Raw genomic sequence first — 17,907 nt, 5'->3', positions numbered from 1 at the left:
AAAATTGAAATATTTTATCGTCAGTTAAAATCAAGATCAGACGTCTATTTATGTGTTATGTGTTATGCCTTTAAACTAATCATCTGGTAATCATTTCGGCCTCAAGATCTTAGTTGTACTGCAACTTATCAGGAAGGTTAATACACTACTAAAGATGTGGTGCAGCGATGTAGTTGCTTCTTTTTTAATCAGATGTTTCAATTTCGATTGCTGAATATAAAAATTTTTTTATAGGGAGAGCTTTCCTCAATAAACCCTACTCGATCCGAATTTGAATTTGCTTAACCTCAATACGAGTATCAGACACCAAACGTAAAACTAAACAACAAGTTACAATAAAATATTTATAAAGTATATTGGTTAGAGGATATTTTAGTAAAATGAAGTAAATGTTAATATGTACTTCTAAAAAGCAAAAAGAAAAACGAAATCAGAAAACAATAAGTGGTCCATTCAATAGTTGTAGGATTGTTTGTATTTTTGTTCAGTACTGAATTTCCATCACCCAAAAACACCCTAATCTCTTCTGCCTCTCTGGTCTGCTACCATATTTCTAGTGAACTCTCTTCAACAAATCTTAGCCTTTTATCTTTCTACAACATCTCCCCGTGACCACTGCACCTATAACCCCCTCTTTCTCTTTCCTTCAAAGAGTTCAATATATTTTTCATATTTTTTTAATTATAAATTTATTTATACATATGCCAAACCCCAAAACCCTTATGAATTCCTTTATTTAAATACCCCCTTTTTCTATCCTTAGATATTTCTCATCTTCTTGAATTCAGTGCTTCACTTCTTTGGCCAGCTAAATTCACTCTTCTCCTTGTTTAAGGTAGATTCTCTTGGGATTAGTTAATTCTCTTAAGCCAAAATATTTTTCTAATGTTTATGTTAGAAAAGTGTTTTTAGCTCATTGACTTTTTTAATATATATATTTTTTATAATAATGTTTTAGGAAGTTTGGTTTATAGTGAAAAGTGTAGTACTTTTTAGGGTTTAGGGGTTCTTATATTGTTTGTTCTCTATTACTTTTTTGGGTCTGTATTTGCTTTGAGAACTTCACCAAAACCAACACATTCTTGCCAATTGGTGCACTTTCCTTTTCTCTTCATATTATTTCAAGATTCTTCTTTGTTCTTTACCAATTTAGAAGTTAATTTCTAAATTGGCTTGATGGGGTTTTCAAGAATTCATCAGTGAATTTCAAGAATTGTCACTTGTTTCAATTCTTGAATTCTTTGTGTTCTGTTTTTCACTCTGTTCCACTTTTTTTAGCACAAAAATCATGTCATCTTACTTAACTAGTGGTGGAAGGGCAGCTTATAAATTAGATTTAGAGATTATAAAATCTCCATCTACTTCATGGACATCACAATCATCTTCACCTTCATCAACACTTTCAGAATCAAGCAATTCCCCTATTGCAATCTCAACTAGAAAACCTCGAACGCCTCGAAAAAGGCCTAATCAAACATACAATGAAGCAGCAGCCTTGTTATCCACAGCTTATCCCAAAATATTCTCAACAAAACACCTTATTAAGCCTTGCAAATTCACTAAACCACATTACCCTTTCTCTTATGACTCCTCAGACTTGGTTGTCCCTTACCAAATCGTCGAAAACTCGGGGTTTCTGCTTCATCCACCTATGATTGAGAAACCCCATTTCACAATTGAGCAGAAGTCAGTTAGTTCTTGTGAAAAAATATGTCACAGCCCAGGGGAAATTGACTCTAAAGGGTGTAGTTCTTTAGATGTTTGTGATGAATTCCAAGAAGATTTTGATGCTGAGTCTATATTGGATGAAGAAATTGAAGAAGGCGTTATTGATAATATTATGGGGAAGTTAAATGTTGAGGTAAATGAACAAACAATGAATACGTCCAATTTTAGTTCTACTAGTTATAGGAAGTGCCACCAAAATTATGTTGGTGGCACTTGTTATGGTTTTCCAATAGGATTAGGATTTGAAAATGGATACCAACAATATGATTTTGGTATGATGAGGAGTGGGGTGAAACCATTGAGAAATGTTGATGATGGTGATTGGTGGAGGTACCCTAGTGTAAACGTCATCGACATTACTCCGAAATTTAGCAAACCACCGATAGAAAAAAAGAAAAAGAAAGTCGAAAAATCCATGGAGCTGAGACCATCTGCTAAGGATAATTCGATCCCTAAGAGGACGAACAAGGAGAATTCCAGTCAAGTGATCAAAGAAGAGGTTGTTCATGTTCCGAAACCAAAATCCGGCTTGTTACTGAAATTGAATTTTGATGATGTTTTGAATGCTTGGTCCGATAAGGAATCGCCCTTCCCCGATGAAATGCCGGGATCGGAGCCTGCCGGAAATGATGTCCAAGTAAGTCTTTTGTTTATTCTTTTTTTTTTAAAGATAAATTCTGTTTGGAATTTAATCTTGGATTCTGTTATTTTAGTTAAAAGTAGTAGTAGCAATCTAGATAAAACTGCAACATAACTTTGGACCACGACACGTGCATCTCACGCCTTTTTTTTTTTTCTCAATAAATATTTTATTTTGTTTTTTTTTATGCTTTTTAAACACTTTTTATTGAATTTCATGACAAAAAATTTAAGTTGGCAGTTGGCATCAAATGGCTGTTACAATCTTTGCCTCTTTCCAGCTAGAAAGTGGGACCATTTTGACATTATAATAATGTAATGCAATAAAAAGGCAACTCGATACATAAATTATTTATCTTAATAATGTTCGAAAAAAAGGTCGCACTTGAGGTTTGATGTAGTCTATCCTAGTCTAAGTAGATTGATTTTTTTCAAAACTCAAACTCACATCCTTAATTTGAATTGGCTTTGAGTTTAATAATTTTAGATATTGAATATTTAATAACTAGTTTAATACTACGTGTATGCGTCCTTAACACACAACCACGCACACAATGATTGTTATAGTTTTTAATGTTACTTTTCTTAATAGTTTATTCAAGAATGTGTTGTTGGCGTAATAGTGCATCCAAAAAAGTGTTTTATTATGAAATCATTTAATATTACGTCAAATATGTCATTTTGTTGATGCATATTTTATAAATTGTTCTTCTATTTGTACTTCTATTACTTATAAGCTTCATTTATTTTGTTTACTTTGCTACTCCACTCTCCACTGTGGTTATATTTTCCTTTTATTCATGCTTATATTCACTTCTTTTTAAGTCGGGTGTCTTTTAAAAGTAATTTTTTTATTTTATAAAGGTAAGGTTAAGTTCTACGTTCATCCTACCTTTTCCAAATTTCACTTCTTGTTAAATGTTTGTTTTCGTTCTCTTGTGCTTTCTTTCTTGGTAGAATCTCTCTCTTCTAAAAGTTAGAATTACGTAGATATCAATAAAATTGAAGAATGTATGTATAGGAATATGACATAGTCCCTCCCCCTCCCCCCCCCCTTTTTTTTTTCCTACTACTCTAATTTTTTTGGGGGGGTTGGGGGATGCAGGCCAGATTAGCACAAATAGACTTGTTCTCGGAGAACGGAGGAATTAGAGAGGCCAGTGTATTACGTTACAAAGAAAAACGTCGTACACGTTTGTTCTCTAAAAAAATTAGATATCAAGTTAGAAAAGTCAACGCTGATCGACGGCCCAGAATGAAGGTACTATTATTACGAAGGTATCATCAACTTATATACGTTGACAATGTAAGATTTTTGCAGACGATCGGTATTACTTACCTCTTATTGTTTGTTGATTTCGTTAAAGATTTAGGTCACATTATCATCGGTATAATTATCTTTTGAGTAATCTAACAACAAGCTTTAGTGAATTTTCGATTCTTGAAGGGTTTAATTTTATTTTTATTTTTTTGGCTTTAAAAATAGAGAAGGGAAAGGAGGTTTTTAAATCATTTCCCACGCAAAACTAAGCAAGAGAAAGGAATAAAAAGGTGTATTTTTCTAAACAAGAAAACATTACACTACAATTTTCTAATTTTAAAAAATTGATTTCTTAATGTAACCCCCCCCCAAAAAAAAAAGCAACACATGACCCATTTTTTATATTTATGACAGCTCTAAATCTCTAAAAGCTAGATAATTTTCTCTTTAACTAACCACTATAATGGAAAAATGATAAAAGTTAAATTCTTAAGTCAATCATTGGGTAGATAAAAAAGATGGTGGGAAACAAAATATCACATAAAGGCCCTTACTTAAGGAAATGATTTTTTTTTATATATATTTTAATCATTATAATGATGAACTTTTACTAGTTTTTTCTTGCTGTAAATGATTGTCTTCTTTTCTCCTTTTTACGATCAATCAAATTTTAGAAAGAAAAAAAACACTAATTGCCCTATAACTAGGTGGAAATCTAGAAGCTTTCTAATGAAAAAAAGCATTTCATATTTAGACATAAATTTACAATTTTTTACTTATATCCTCATTTATGTGTCGTATGTTGTTAAATAAATGAAATTAATAAAGGGGAAATAAAATTCCACTTAATTAACATATCTATAGGTAAATTAGTTTCTATTTGTTTCAATGGATATATTGTATAAATCCCTTTCATATAATAAAAGTCTCTTCTTGATTTTTAACTTTTGACTTTTGGCTTTTAACGTATAAGTCATTAGCTAGAAATATTAACTTATAGTTTTTGATTTATTTTTAGCACTTTAAGCCAAAAGTCATAAGTTAAGATTTTCAACTTATGACTTTTAATTTATTTTTAATATTTTAGCTTAAAATTAAGTAATTATAAACACTTTTTAATATATTCAAACACTTTAAAAATGGTTAAAGTCAATTTTAACTGAAAAACACTTAAAATAAGTAAATCCAGATTGGCTCTTAATTTAGTTTGACATTGATAAGAATTTGTACTCGTAAGTTGTAAATGAAGTTCACAACAGAAAAAAAGAAAAAAAAAAAAAGTTTCGTTATGCACCCCTAATTTAATTTTTATTATGTTTCTGACCTCAATTTTTTAATTTCTTTATTATTTCAGGGTAGGTTTGTGAAAAGCCCAAATTCACCGGAGGACGAGCTAGGATGATTTTTCTAGAACTATTAGGATCCTTTTTCCTTTTCTTTTTGGATATTTACAGTTTTTTTAATTTTATTTCATTATCGGGAAAAGGAAAAGTTGTTCTGCCTTGTTACAGAATAAAGGACCAACGAAGATAGACTAGTTGAAACTCGAGAACAAAAATATGAAGCAGAATAGTTGAATTTCTTTTTCTTCCTTTCTCATGTTATATTTTGTTTCGTTTTTTGTTATTCTCTAATTATATTTGCACCACCCTTATTTAGTTTTTCAGACAAAAAGATCCAACTTCTGACTTTTTTATTTAAAGGTGCGTCTGATTTGAAGAAAAATATTTTCTCAAAAACATCGTTTGATCTTTATAAAATATTTTCTCCGTTTTGGAATAAGTGAATTGTTGGGGTATTTGTTGGTGTTTTAAAATAAGTGAACCATTTAATTTTTTTTCAAATTTACCCTTATGATTTAACAATTAATTAACTTTTGAAAAGGTATTACAAAGTCAGCTTTTTCTTTTTTAGGGGTAAAAATGAAAAGTTGTGTTAAATTTATGTCTTTAATGCTTTTTTTTTAATTTGTATGTTAAAATTTAATAATTCATTTATTATTAAACGGAGGGAGTATAAAAATGAGCAAAGGAACTTTCTTAATCAGTCCCTTAGTGACTTTGCCCCTCATTCTTCAAGGAAGTAATAATCAATTATAGTATATCAAATCGATAGATTCATGATAAAGTAAAATTCTTCGATAAGATATTATTTTGACAAGTTCTGTATTTTCAATCTCTAAATGAAATTAGAATTATAGAATTGAGAAATGATTTTCTAATTCTTTTTTAAAAGAATAGCTTTATATCTTTTTTACAAGAAATCTGTTATTTTTATACAGAAAATATCTGAAAAAAGTTATTTTCTTCCCTTCAATCTCGTTTCATCATAAGAATCTGGCTGCTAAGCAAAATAATGCCATAAATAAATGTATTTTTTGAAGATACAAACAAGAAAGACATAAAACAAAGGGTTGAACAGAAACATTCTTATTTATATGATGAGAAGAAGCAAGCAATTTGGAGAATAAACTGAAATTTTTATTGAAAGCTTACGTTGAAAGAATACAGTAGAAAGAGGAATATATAACTCCTAAACTAACACAACTTACTCCTAAAAAACTGCTGAAAATACTCCCATATCAAAGTATTAGTAACTTTGTTATTAACTCTTAACTTATCCCAAATATACAGGAACTAACCCTTAGACTTGGTAAAACTAAGTAAAACTAATAAAGCAGTAAATAGACACTAATTTGTAATACTCTCCTTTAGTGCGTATTTACTGTCGATTACTCCAAGAGCAACTCTAAACTTTTCAAAATCAGGCTTAGCTAAAGCCTTTGTAAAAATATCTGCTACTTGTTCACTGGTATAAACCCCTTTCAACTCAATTTCTTGATTCAATACTTTCTCTCGAATAAAATGGTGACGAACTTCTATGTGTTTTGCTCGCCCATGGAAAACTGGGTTTGAAGCAAGTTTGATGGCACTCTCATTATCACATTGAATTTGCACAGCATAGTCCACTTTGCCAAAGATATCTCCCATCAAGCATTTCAGCTAAATGCATTCTTGGGCTGCCATTGTCGCTGCTATATATTCCGCTTCTATACTGGACAAAGCAACAGTGGACTACTTCTTTCTACACCAAGAAACAGCCGCAGATCCAAGGTTGAAACAGTACCCTGAAGTTGAACGACGACCAGTCGTATCACCTGACCAATCTGCGTCTGTAAATCCTTGCAACACAAAATCATTCCCTCTCTCATACATAAGACCATAATCAACCGATCCTTTTATGTAACGTAGAATCCTTTTCGTTACCTCTAAATGAGGAGTTCTTGGATCTTGCATAAATTGAGAAATAACACCAACAGAGTATGCAATCTCCGTCCTTGTGATAGTTAAGTAAATTAAACTGCCAAGAAGTTATCGAAATGATCTCGCACCCTTCATCAATTTACCTTCATCTTTCTTCATCTTAAGGTTCATCTCCATTGGAGTTTCCATTTCCTTTGTCTCCCCCATGCTTAAGTGCCTCAACAAATTCGTAGCGTATCTTCGTTGACATATAAAGTACCCTTATCTGGTTTTCTCCACTTCCAAACCAAGAAAACATTCAACCTCACCTAAATTCTTCATCTCAAATCGAACCGACAGATCATCCTTCAACCGAGATATTTCTTTTTCATCACTTCCAGTAATTATCATATCATCCACGTATAATAAAACTAACAAATAAATTTGTGATTCTAATTTTACAAACAAACTAGAATCTGAATCAGAAACTTTAAATCCACAAAAAATAAAAATATTGTGCAATTTTACCATACCAAGCACGTGGAGCTTGTTTGAGGCCATATAACACATTCTTCAATTGACAAACATGGTTGGAAAATTGTTTAGAGATGAACCCTTGAGGTTTCTCTATTAGAACTTCACGATCCAACTCTCCATAAAGAAATGCATTCTTTACATCAAGTTGCCATAACTTTCAACTTCTAAAAGCAGCAAGTGAGAAAATCGACCTCACAATTACCATTTTCGCCACAGGACTGAAGGTTTCTTCATAGTCTTACCCATAACTTTGAGAAAATCCACGAGCAATGAGACGAGCTTTGTATCTTTCAATTGTGTCATCCTATTTTTTTTTCAATCGATAGACCCACTTACAAGTAATTGGTTTGTGGTTTTATGGCTTTGGTACAAGCTCCCATGTATCATTCTTCAATAAGGAATTAATCTCTTCTTGCATAGCTATTTCCCATATTTGACAGCCCTTAGCTTCCTCGTAACATCTAGGTTCTTCATCAAATGCTCCAGTGAAGAAACACGAAGTCATAGTGCAGTGATTTAATTGCACTTGATAATCTTTGAGATGATTTGGTTGTCTTTTCTCCCTCAAGGATCTTCTAGTCATTTGCTGCCCATTTTCTGAAGAAGGGGATTCTATAGCTGGGGTAGGGGATTCATCAATTTCTTGAGCATTAATTTCAGGAAATAATGACTCATTTTGGTAATCATCAAGTGTGACATTCTCCAGACTTGATTTTTGGGTTGTGCACCAAGATGACACTTCATCAAACACAATATCTGTAGATGTAACAAACCTTTTCGTTTTTGGATCCATGCACTTCCACCTTTTTCTACATGAGTCATAACCAATGAACATACATCTCTTTGTTTTCGGGTCAAGTTTGGTTCTACTTGATTTAGGAATATGAACATGGCAAACAGAACCAAACACCTGAAAGTGACTAACATTTGGCTTTTGATCATATAGAAATTCAAAAGAAGTCTTTTCCTTACCAGACCAAGGAGGTAAACGATTTACAATGTGGCATGCACATTGAAATGCTTCTGCCCATAGCTCGCGAGGTAGATTCTTATCGTGTAGCCATGAAAGACTTGCTGAAGAGAGATGTGCTATTTTTTTCCGCAACCCCATTCTGTTGAGGGGTATTGGGACATGTTATCTGTCTTTAAATGCCATTTTCTTCACAAAATTAAAAGAAATCAGTTGACATAAATTAACCACCATTGTCACTTCTCAAGCACTTTATTTTTTGCCCAAACTCCTTCTCGACAACACTGCTGAATTCAACGAACTTAGAAAGTGCTTCATTTTTCTCCCTCAAAAAATATACCCAAGAAAATTTGGAGAAGTTATCTACTAATATCATTGCATATCGATAGCCGCTACAACTTATTGTTCTTGTCGGTCCTATCAGGTCTGTGTGTACTAGTTCAAATAAAGATGATCTACGATTTGATGAGCTTTTGCAAGGAAGGCGATGTGATTTTCATATTGGCAGCCCTGACAAATCACTTTTTCTTGTGTATTTTTCAGAGTTGGCATACCTTCTAAGAGTTTATCTGAAGAGATCTTTTGTAGCATTTGATAACCTAAATGCCCCAACCGAGCATGCCATATCGCTGCATTATCTATTTGGCTTATTTTTTTCACATACGCCTCTCCTGCTGACAAATAAAGAGCCTTTCTTCGTACCAGACAATAGAACATCAGCTTCAATATTTTTCATGTTACCAAGTACTTTCACATCATCTGGACCAAACAAAACATATTTTACAAAATCAGCAATTTAAGAAACTGAAACTAGATTCTTCTTCAAACCTGGAACATGATAGACATCATTTAGCTTGATGTTGGAATCATTTACACTAATCTCAACCACCCCTTCCTTCATTACTGGATAAGTCGAGTTATCAGCCATTATAATAACTCTTTCTCTCTTATGTTGTTGCAGCTCTAAAAATAGTGAATCATCACCGGTCACATGGTGTGTACAACCAGAATCAACTATCCACTCTTCCTTGAAGTCAACATAATTGATATGAGATTCAGTTGGTGTCGATTAAAACGTCGCATTATCTTTTATTTCAATGTCTTTAATAGTAAAACAATGCTCCCATTTAGGTTTATCATCTTGTTCATCTTCACATGCAGTATTTGCTTTGGAGATCTTAATACGGCAATATCTCTAAATATGTCCAAGCTTACCGCACCTATGACACCTAATTGATTTGTAGCCTTATGAATTGTTGCCAGCAACCTTCCTCTGATTATTACCTTCCTCTGAATCATCCTCATTTTACTTTTCTTTTGAGAAAAGAACATCTCCATGTTCAGAGTTGAAACCTTTGGCCATTTGTTTAGACAAAGCTTCCTAATTAGACAATAGATTTTTCAGTTCTTCAACCGATGGTTGTTGCGCCCATCCTTGAGTAAAGGTGACAAAGGGTGTATACTCTTTATTTAAACCACGAATAAGGAATCTCCTTAAACGGGCTACACTAATCTTCTCGGTGGCATCTAGTTCTGAAATTTCAGCACAAATATTCTTCACTCGAAAGAAATATTCTAAAATCGACATGGTTCCTTGCATCGTCATTGCTAATTCATTTTCCTAGAATTGTAATCTTGTTGTATTTTTCTTGGAAAATAACCTTTCAAGAGTTTCCCAGACTTGCTTTGGAGAATCAACATCACGGACATAATCAATAAACTCTTTACTTATCGATATCCTTTAGGCAAATAGAGCCTTCCCGCACTTGATCTTCTATTTCCTACGTGGTTCAATATTAGCAGCAGTATCTACTGGAATTTCTGTATCTGAACCAGCAACCAGTTATCACAAGTCTTGACCTTGAAGATAAGCTTCCATACACATCCTCCAATAGTTGTAGTTAGTTCCTACAAGTTTCTCAACACCATTTTGTGCATTTGCACCACTTCCCCCATTAAACTGATCCATGTTACACAATAAGAATTTTCTCACGGAACAATAACAACAACAGAGATTAAAGAATCTTCACCATGCTCTGATACCATAAAACAAAGGGTTGAACAGAAAAATTCTTATTTATATGATGAGAAGAAGCAAGCAATTTGGAGAATAAACTGAAATTTTTATTGAAAGCTTACGTTGAAAGAATACAGTAGAAAGAGGAATATATAACTCCTAAACTAACACAACTTACTCCTAAAAAAACTGCTGAAAATATACTCCCATATCAAAGTACTTGTAACTTTGTTATTGACTCTAACTTATCCCAAATATATAAGAACTAACCCTTAGACTTGGTAAAACTAAGTAAAACTAATAAAGTAGTAAATAGACACTAATTTGTAATAAGACAAACATATGCACACAATTTTCTACTATTTCTATGTATAATACATACTTATATGTTACTCTTTCTTTGGACAACAAAGTGCTTAAGTACATCAATAAGTAATACCTTTTGATAGTACACACTTCTATGGCCCCAACTACAATGCATAAGACCGCTAGTGTGCTACCACAGTGATCAAACAGTACAACTATTCAATACCCCAACCACTATATGGGAAATTTGACCAGGTTTGGGCACACTTCAAAACTCTATGAATAATGAATTCACCACTTAAATACTTATCACATAAATACAAGCTTTTCTCTATATGAGAATGTACGAACCTATGGCACGCAGGACTGGTTCTATCCATTGAAAAAATAGGCAATCATTTTAGGCTCCAAATTTGAGAGACCTTTTTTTTTTTTTTGCAATAATAGATTATATGCTTTTTTGTAAAAAAAAATTATTAAGTATGTTATAAATATATTATCATAAATAGTGAATGTCTATTTTGCCATATATATTGAATGTGTATTTATAAAAAGGTTAGAAACCCAAAGTTAGTTTTTCCCTATAAATAAAGAGGGTTTTCTTCATTATAATTCAACATATCAAGAAAATCCTCAAGGGAAATAAAAATTAGCCCTCTTCTTTCTCTATTCTTCTTCTTATTTTCTTTATATTTCATAACACGTTATCAGTACGAGACTTTACCAAACAAGGTGAGATTATAAATCTAAAGGTAATTTCAAGGTTTGTAATTCTTTATGTTATTTGTCTTTTGTTGTTAATGATGTAATTATTATTGTATTTAAGGAAAAATAATTGATTTAAAACTACTTATGTTTATATTTGTTCATGAAAAATAATATTTTTAAAAGATATGATGATGAATTTAAGTCTCATCTCATTAAGAGGGTAAGACATTGAGTTAAAGGTTCCAATGCACCATGATGATAAAATATTGGGTTCAAGTCTCATCTAGTTATAGCATAAGATGCCTTTTTATATGGATAAGATATTGAGTTTGAATCTCAATACACCATATTGATGATATTATGATGGCTAAGATAAAATAATGGGTGTTTGTAAGAAGTCATGAGACATGTCCCATTAAATATGCTTCATTCTCTTAAGTGGATGTGGTAGCAGTGTATAATATGTCTGAAAGAAGACAAGTGATTAAATGTACAAATATAAGCGTGAAGGGACAACATGATAATAATCATCAAAAGTGATAATATTTTCACACGCTTATTATGACTATAAGATATGTTAGAGAACATTATATGTATGCCTCGATTTACTCCTGAAGTGGCAATTTCATGAAAGAGGTTATAAGGTATCAAATTTGATAGGCTTAAGGTACAATTATATTTCATTCCTGACGAATAAAAATTTTGATTGTTATAAGTATAGATCCATTCTCTGGGAAAATGTGATAATATCTAGAAAATCTTAGAAATACAAACGTGCACTTGATTGTGGTGGTATCACAATTCACCTCTGAAACAGGCAGAATAATTGAGAAGAGTTATTTTTAAATCTACTTCTAAAGTAGTAAATATGAAATTTATTCATGTAATAGTAAATCTGAAGTTTGCTAAAGTAAAATGTACATGTCATGGTAAACTTAGAGTTTACTAGAATAAAAGTTCATAAGTTGACATGAACGATTATGACATTTCAAAAATGTGCATAATGAGCATTGGACATGTAATGAAGAATTAGAAGATTCTTCTAGAATTATTCATGTTGTTTGTTCTCATGATAAGTTGGTTGGACCAACTGATTTTGGGATTAGATCCCTTAAAATCTGAAAAGTATAAAAGGTGAATAAGGGTCTGTTCAATTATCATGTGATACATTGAAAAAATGCATCAATAAGACAATCACATGTACATTTATTGTCAACCTATTTGATATTCATAAAGTTGTTGCTCAATAAAATTGAGTTAAGAGAATAATTTTTAAATTGTGTAATCAAGACAATTCATCTTGATAATGTCGTATTGGTTTGAATATTATAAACAAAAGTACTTGTATGTATCAAATCAATAAATTATGATTAATTCTCCCTCAAAGTTGGTTCTGAGTCAGAAACCACATATTGTCCATCTAATAATTTTGATGTGCCGTATACAACTAATAAATATACCATGATACACACAGATGGATTCCTCAAAGAAGATAGAGTATATATGTTAGCTTTTCTAACATAAGGGGGAGATTATAAGCAGCTATGAAATATGTTAGGAATTATCATCAGATCCTCATTCAAAAGATAATTCAAGTCAAATGTCGAAAGCATCTCATATTAAGCTGCAAGTGCTCCTATTTTGTGTCCCTATAGGATAAAGTTTATGCATGCGTGAAATCTAGTAGATCAATCGATTCCAAATGAAATATTTCTTGAAAAAAATAAGGAGCAAATAATCATAATAAGAAGGTAATGTGCTCTTGAAGAGCCTACGACATAATACTTAATGAAACCTTACAAGAGGTTCAGGTACCTGAAATTAATGAAATGATGAAATCTCAAATTGTTATGTCACATTGTGAACAATACAAAATAATATATCATTAATATCTTTGATATAATATTGGTGCAATATTGTAAGAGATTACGAGGATCTAAATTCTACGTTTATTTAAGCATGTTGGCATAGAAATATTTATCAAGTGACATGAAAGGCATAAGATTTTTTTGATTTGCAGTCCAGATACTTAAAGATGTCACTTATGTAATGTTGAATATTGTCACTTGACAAAATTTACATAAAAACTTGTTTAAGGATTCAAAATGTTTGAAGCATATAAAAGTTTCTGGAAAACTTATTTATAATTCTTATATTATATAAGATTATAGCTTGAAAACTATTGAAACTCTTGGAGAGTTTTCAAAAGCAATCGAATATTTTCTTAAATGAGAAACATGCATAATTGAATAAGGATTCATTCCGACCTCAAGAGGAACTCCTTGGTTATGAAGTATCATATCTTAGTATAATTAGTGCACTAATATATCTTGAAAATACTGTAAGGCACGACATAGCTTTTTCAATCACTTTATTATCAAGGTATATATAGTTCTACTCCTACTAGGAGACATCGGAATGTGATCAAACATATGGGCTTATTTTATTCTAAAGATTGTAATCCTGATCTTGTTGGTTATCCTTATGCAGAATATTTATTTAACCCCCATAAATCTCGATCTTAAACATACAATGTATTTACATGTGGGAATACTGTCATATCTTAAAGATATACAAAACAGTCTATCTAGCCACTTCATTAAACTATTCTAAGATAATCGTTATTCATGAAGCAAGTCGAGAATGCGTATAGTTGAGATCTATGATACATCTCATTCGAGAAAAATGTGATTTGAATGTGACAATGTATCTATAATTTTATACGGAGATAATGTAACATGCATAGCACAACTTAAAGGGGGATTCATAAAAGGAGATAGAACAAAACATACTTCATCAAAGCTCTTCTACATACATGAGCTCCAAAAGAATGGTGATATTAACGTGCAACAAATTCGTTGAAGTGACAATTTGGCTGATTTATTCACCAAGTCTCCTTCAATGGCAACTCTTAAGAAGATGGTGCACAAGATCGAGATGTAAAGGTTCAAGGATATTCTCATTAGGGGGAGTTAATATGCGTTGTACTCTTTTTCCCTTACAAGGTTTTGTTCCAATGAATTTTTCTTGTAAGGTTCGTAATGAGGCAGTCTATATGCTTATTGTTAGAGATATATACTCTTTTTCCTTTACTAGATTTTTTTTTTCACTGGGTTTTTTCTAGTAAGATTTTAATGAGGCACATTATCTATCAATTAAACATTTAAGAGGGAGTGTTATAAATATATTACCATAAATAGTGAATGTCTACTTTGCTATATATAGTGAATGTGTATTTATGAAAAAGTTAGAAAATCCAAGGTTAGTTTTCCCCTATAAATAAAGCAGGTTTTCTTCATTGTAATTCAACCCATCAAGAGAATCTTCAAGAGAAATAATAATTACTCTCTCTTCTTCTCTATTCTTCTTCTTATCTGCTTTATATTTCTTAATAAGGTACTATTTGTAGAAAAATTAAACTTCTTATATTACAACAACAACAAATACCCAGTGTATTCCCACATAGTGGAGTCTGGGGAGGGTAGTGTACGCAGACCATACCACTACCTCAGGTGAAGTAGAGAGGCTATTTCCGGTAGGCCCCCAACTTAGAACTGATAACAGTATAACAAACATAAAAGATAAGTGCAAAATAAACTAACACCACTAGCAACAAGATAGTACTGCAACCACAAGACAAAAATAAGAACTATCTAACCGATATCATAGACATCACACAGCACCACGAATAAAAACTACAGACACAAAAGAACGCTCTCTTATTATTACCGACGCACTACAACCCCCTAACCCTCTACCCTAATTCACATTCTCTACACCTTCTTATCAAGGGTCATGTCCTCCATATGTTATAACTACTCCATATCATGTCTAATCACACCTCCGCACTAGAGCATACGAGCCCCTCCTCATCATGTGCCCAAACTAATATAACCTCACTTCTCGTATCTTATCCTCCACCGAAGAAACTCACACCTTCTCTTGAATAATCTCCTTCCTCTCCCTATCTTTCCTGGTATATCCATACATCCATCACAACATTCGTATCTCCATCACCTTTAACTTTTGGATGTGGAATTTCTTAACTGGCCAATATTACGCTCCATACAACATAGCCAGCCGGACTGCCACTCTGTAGAACTTACCTTTAAGCTTTGGGGCCACCTTCTTATCATATAAGACTTTCGAAGCGAGCCTCTATTTCAACCACGCTGCCCTAATACGATACATGACATCCTCGTCAATCTCGCCATTGCCCTGAATCATAGACCACAAATACTTGAAACTCTCCATCTTCTGAATGAACTACGAGTTCAGCTTCACCACCACTCCATCCTTCTGCGATACCTTACTAAAGTTATACTCCAAGTACTCCATCTTGGTTCTGCTCAACCGAAATCCTTTAGACTCAAGCACCTGTCTCCAAATATCCAACTTATCATTAACTCCTACCCAAGTTTCGTCAATCAGTACCACATCATCAACAAATAATATACACCAAGGCACTTGCCCTTGAGTATGTTGCGTCAAAACATCCATCACCAAGGAAAATAAAAATGGGCTAAGAGATGATTCCTGGTGTAACCCTATCAGAACTGGAAAGTTCTCTAAATCCCCACTTATCGTCCTCATACGAGTCTTCACCCCATCATATATGTCCTAAATTGACCTAGTGTATGCCACAGGCACCCCTCTAGCCTCCAAGCACCTCCACAGAATCTCCTCGGAACTCTATCATAAGTCTTTTCTAGATCAATAAACACCATGTGCAAGTCCTTCCGAAACTTCTCCATTAATCTCCTCAAGAGGTGAATGACCTCAGTGGTCGAGCGACCTGGCATGAAACCGAACTGATTCTCAGAATATTCATGATCCTTCTCAGCCTCAACTCTACCACCTTTTCCCAAACCTTCATAGTATGACTCAACAACTTAATGCCTCTATAGTTGTTGCAACTCTGAATGTCTCCCTTGTTCTTATATAAAGGAACCATCGTACTCTACCTCCACGCTTCTAGCATCTTTGTCATCCTAAAAATGATGTTAAACAACCTTGTTAACTACTCCAAACCTGCCCCATTAGTGCTCATCCAAAAATCTCGTCTGGCCCCGTCACCCTACCCCATCGCATCCTGGGAATAGCTCCTTTGACCTCATCAACCTTAATATGTCTACAATAATCATAATCGCGAAAATCCTCAAAATTCTCCAAGTCCCCTAACACGAAACCTTTGTCCCCCTGGTCATTCAAAATTTTATGAAAGTAGAACTGCCATCTCTCTCTAATAAGGGCATCCTCAACTAATATTGTACTATCCTCTCCCTTGATGCACTTTATTTGGTCAAGGTCATGAGCCCTCTGCTCCCTGGCCTTGGAAAACCTATACAACTTCGTATCCCCTTATTTCTCCTCTAACACAGAATACAAGATCTCAAAAATTATTGTCTTAGCCATCGTAACCGCTACTTTGTCCTCTCTTCTACCAACCTTATACTCTTCCTTATTCGTCTGTCTTTTCTTGCCATCCTTGTTCTCCACCAACCTAGCATAACCTATTTTTTTAGACTCCATCTTCCTCTTAACCTCTTCGTTCCACCACCAGTCTCCTCGATTCTTGCTAGAGCGACCTCTCGAGACACCCAACACATCTCTAGCGGTCTCTCTAATGCAATTGGCATTCATCTCCCACATACTATCCACATCCCCTTTACTCTTCCAAGCCCCCTACTCTTCAACTTCTTCCTCATTTCCAAGGCACTAGCCAAAGTCAAGCTACCTCAGCTAATCTTGGGTCGAGCCTCCACACTCTTCTTATTTTTGCCCTTATTGATAACCAAGTCCATCAACAACAACCTATGGTGAGTCAAAATATTTTCTCTAGGTATTACTTTACAGTCTTTACATAGCGGTCTATCACCCTTGCTAAGGAGCAAAAAGTCTATCTGAGTCTTGGCCACTAAACTACCATATGTGATAAGGTGATCCCCTTTCTTCGAAAAGCACGAATTCTCTATCCACAATCCAAAATCCCTAGAAAAATCCAAAAGAAAAGCTCCTCCTTCATTCCGCTCTCTAAAACCGAAATTGCCATGCACATCATTATAACCTCTCGACAAAGACCTAATATGTCAATTGAAATCCCCTCCCACAACAAGCCTCTAAGTGCTCGGGATGCTACTCACCACCTCATCTAAAACCTCCTAAAAGTCTTTCTTCTCCTCCTCATCCAAACCTACTTGCGGGGGCATAGGCACTAATAACGTTCATCGTAGACCCTCCAATGACCAACTTAATAAACATCAACCTATCAGCAACTCTCTTAACTTCTACCACCTACTCCCTAAGTTCTTCATCTACTAAGATACCTACCTCATTTCTATGTCGCACGCTACCCGAGTACTACAACTTATATCTATCCACATCTCTTACCTTAGTGCTTACCTATTTAGTTTCCTGGACACACGCTATACTAACCCTCTTCTTTCTAAGAATCTTTACCAGCTCTATAGACTTACCCTACAAAGTTCCTATGTTTCAA

The 17,907-nt window shown here is 33.6% G+C and overlaps 1 protein-coding gene across 4 annotated transcripts; it reads left to right on the top strand.

Moving 5' to 3' along the window:
- The first annotated feature begins 404 nt into the window (after nt 1-404).
- LOC107877814 (protein CHLOROPLAST IMPORT APPARATUS 2) lies at nt 405-5,219 on the top strand. Of its 4 annotated transcripts, none has more exons than XM_016724563.2 (3): nt 405-2,365; nt 3,473-3,628; nt 4,983-5,219. In XM_016724563.2, the coding sequence occupies exons 1-3, from the start codon at nt 1,289-1,291 to the stop codon at nt 5,028-5,030; spliced, it is 1,281 nt and encodes a 426-aa protein (XP_016580049.1). In that variant the 5' UTR covers nt 405-1,288; the 3' UTR covers nt 5,031-5,219. The 4 variants fall into 4 exon arrangements, with proteins under 4 accessions (XP_016580049.1, XP_016580050.1, XP_016580048.1 ...); XM_016724564.2 differs by having other exon boundaries at nt 3,473-3,645; XM_016724562.2 differs by having other exon boundaries at nt 3,473-3,673.
- Nucleotides 5,220-17,907: the final 12,688 nt, after the last annotated feature.

This window comes from Capsicum annuum, chromosome 7, assembly GCF_002878395.1.
Source record: "Capsicum annuum cultivar UCD-10X-F1 chromosome 7, UCD10Xv1.1, whole genome shotgun sequence".
NCBI classification, from domain to species: domain Eukaryota; kingdom Viridiplantae; phylum Streptophyta; class Magnoliopsida; order Solanales; family Solanaceae; genus Capsicum; species Capsicum annuum.
Note: the sequence above shows the minus strand (reverse complement) of the source record. Positions and strands in the feature narration are given on the sequence as shown.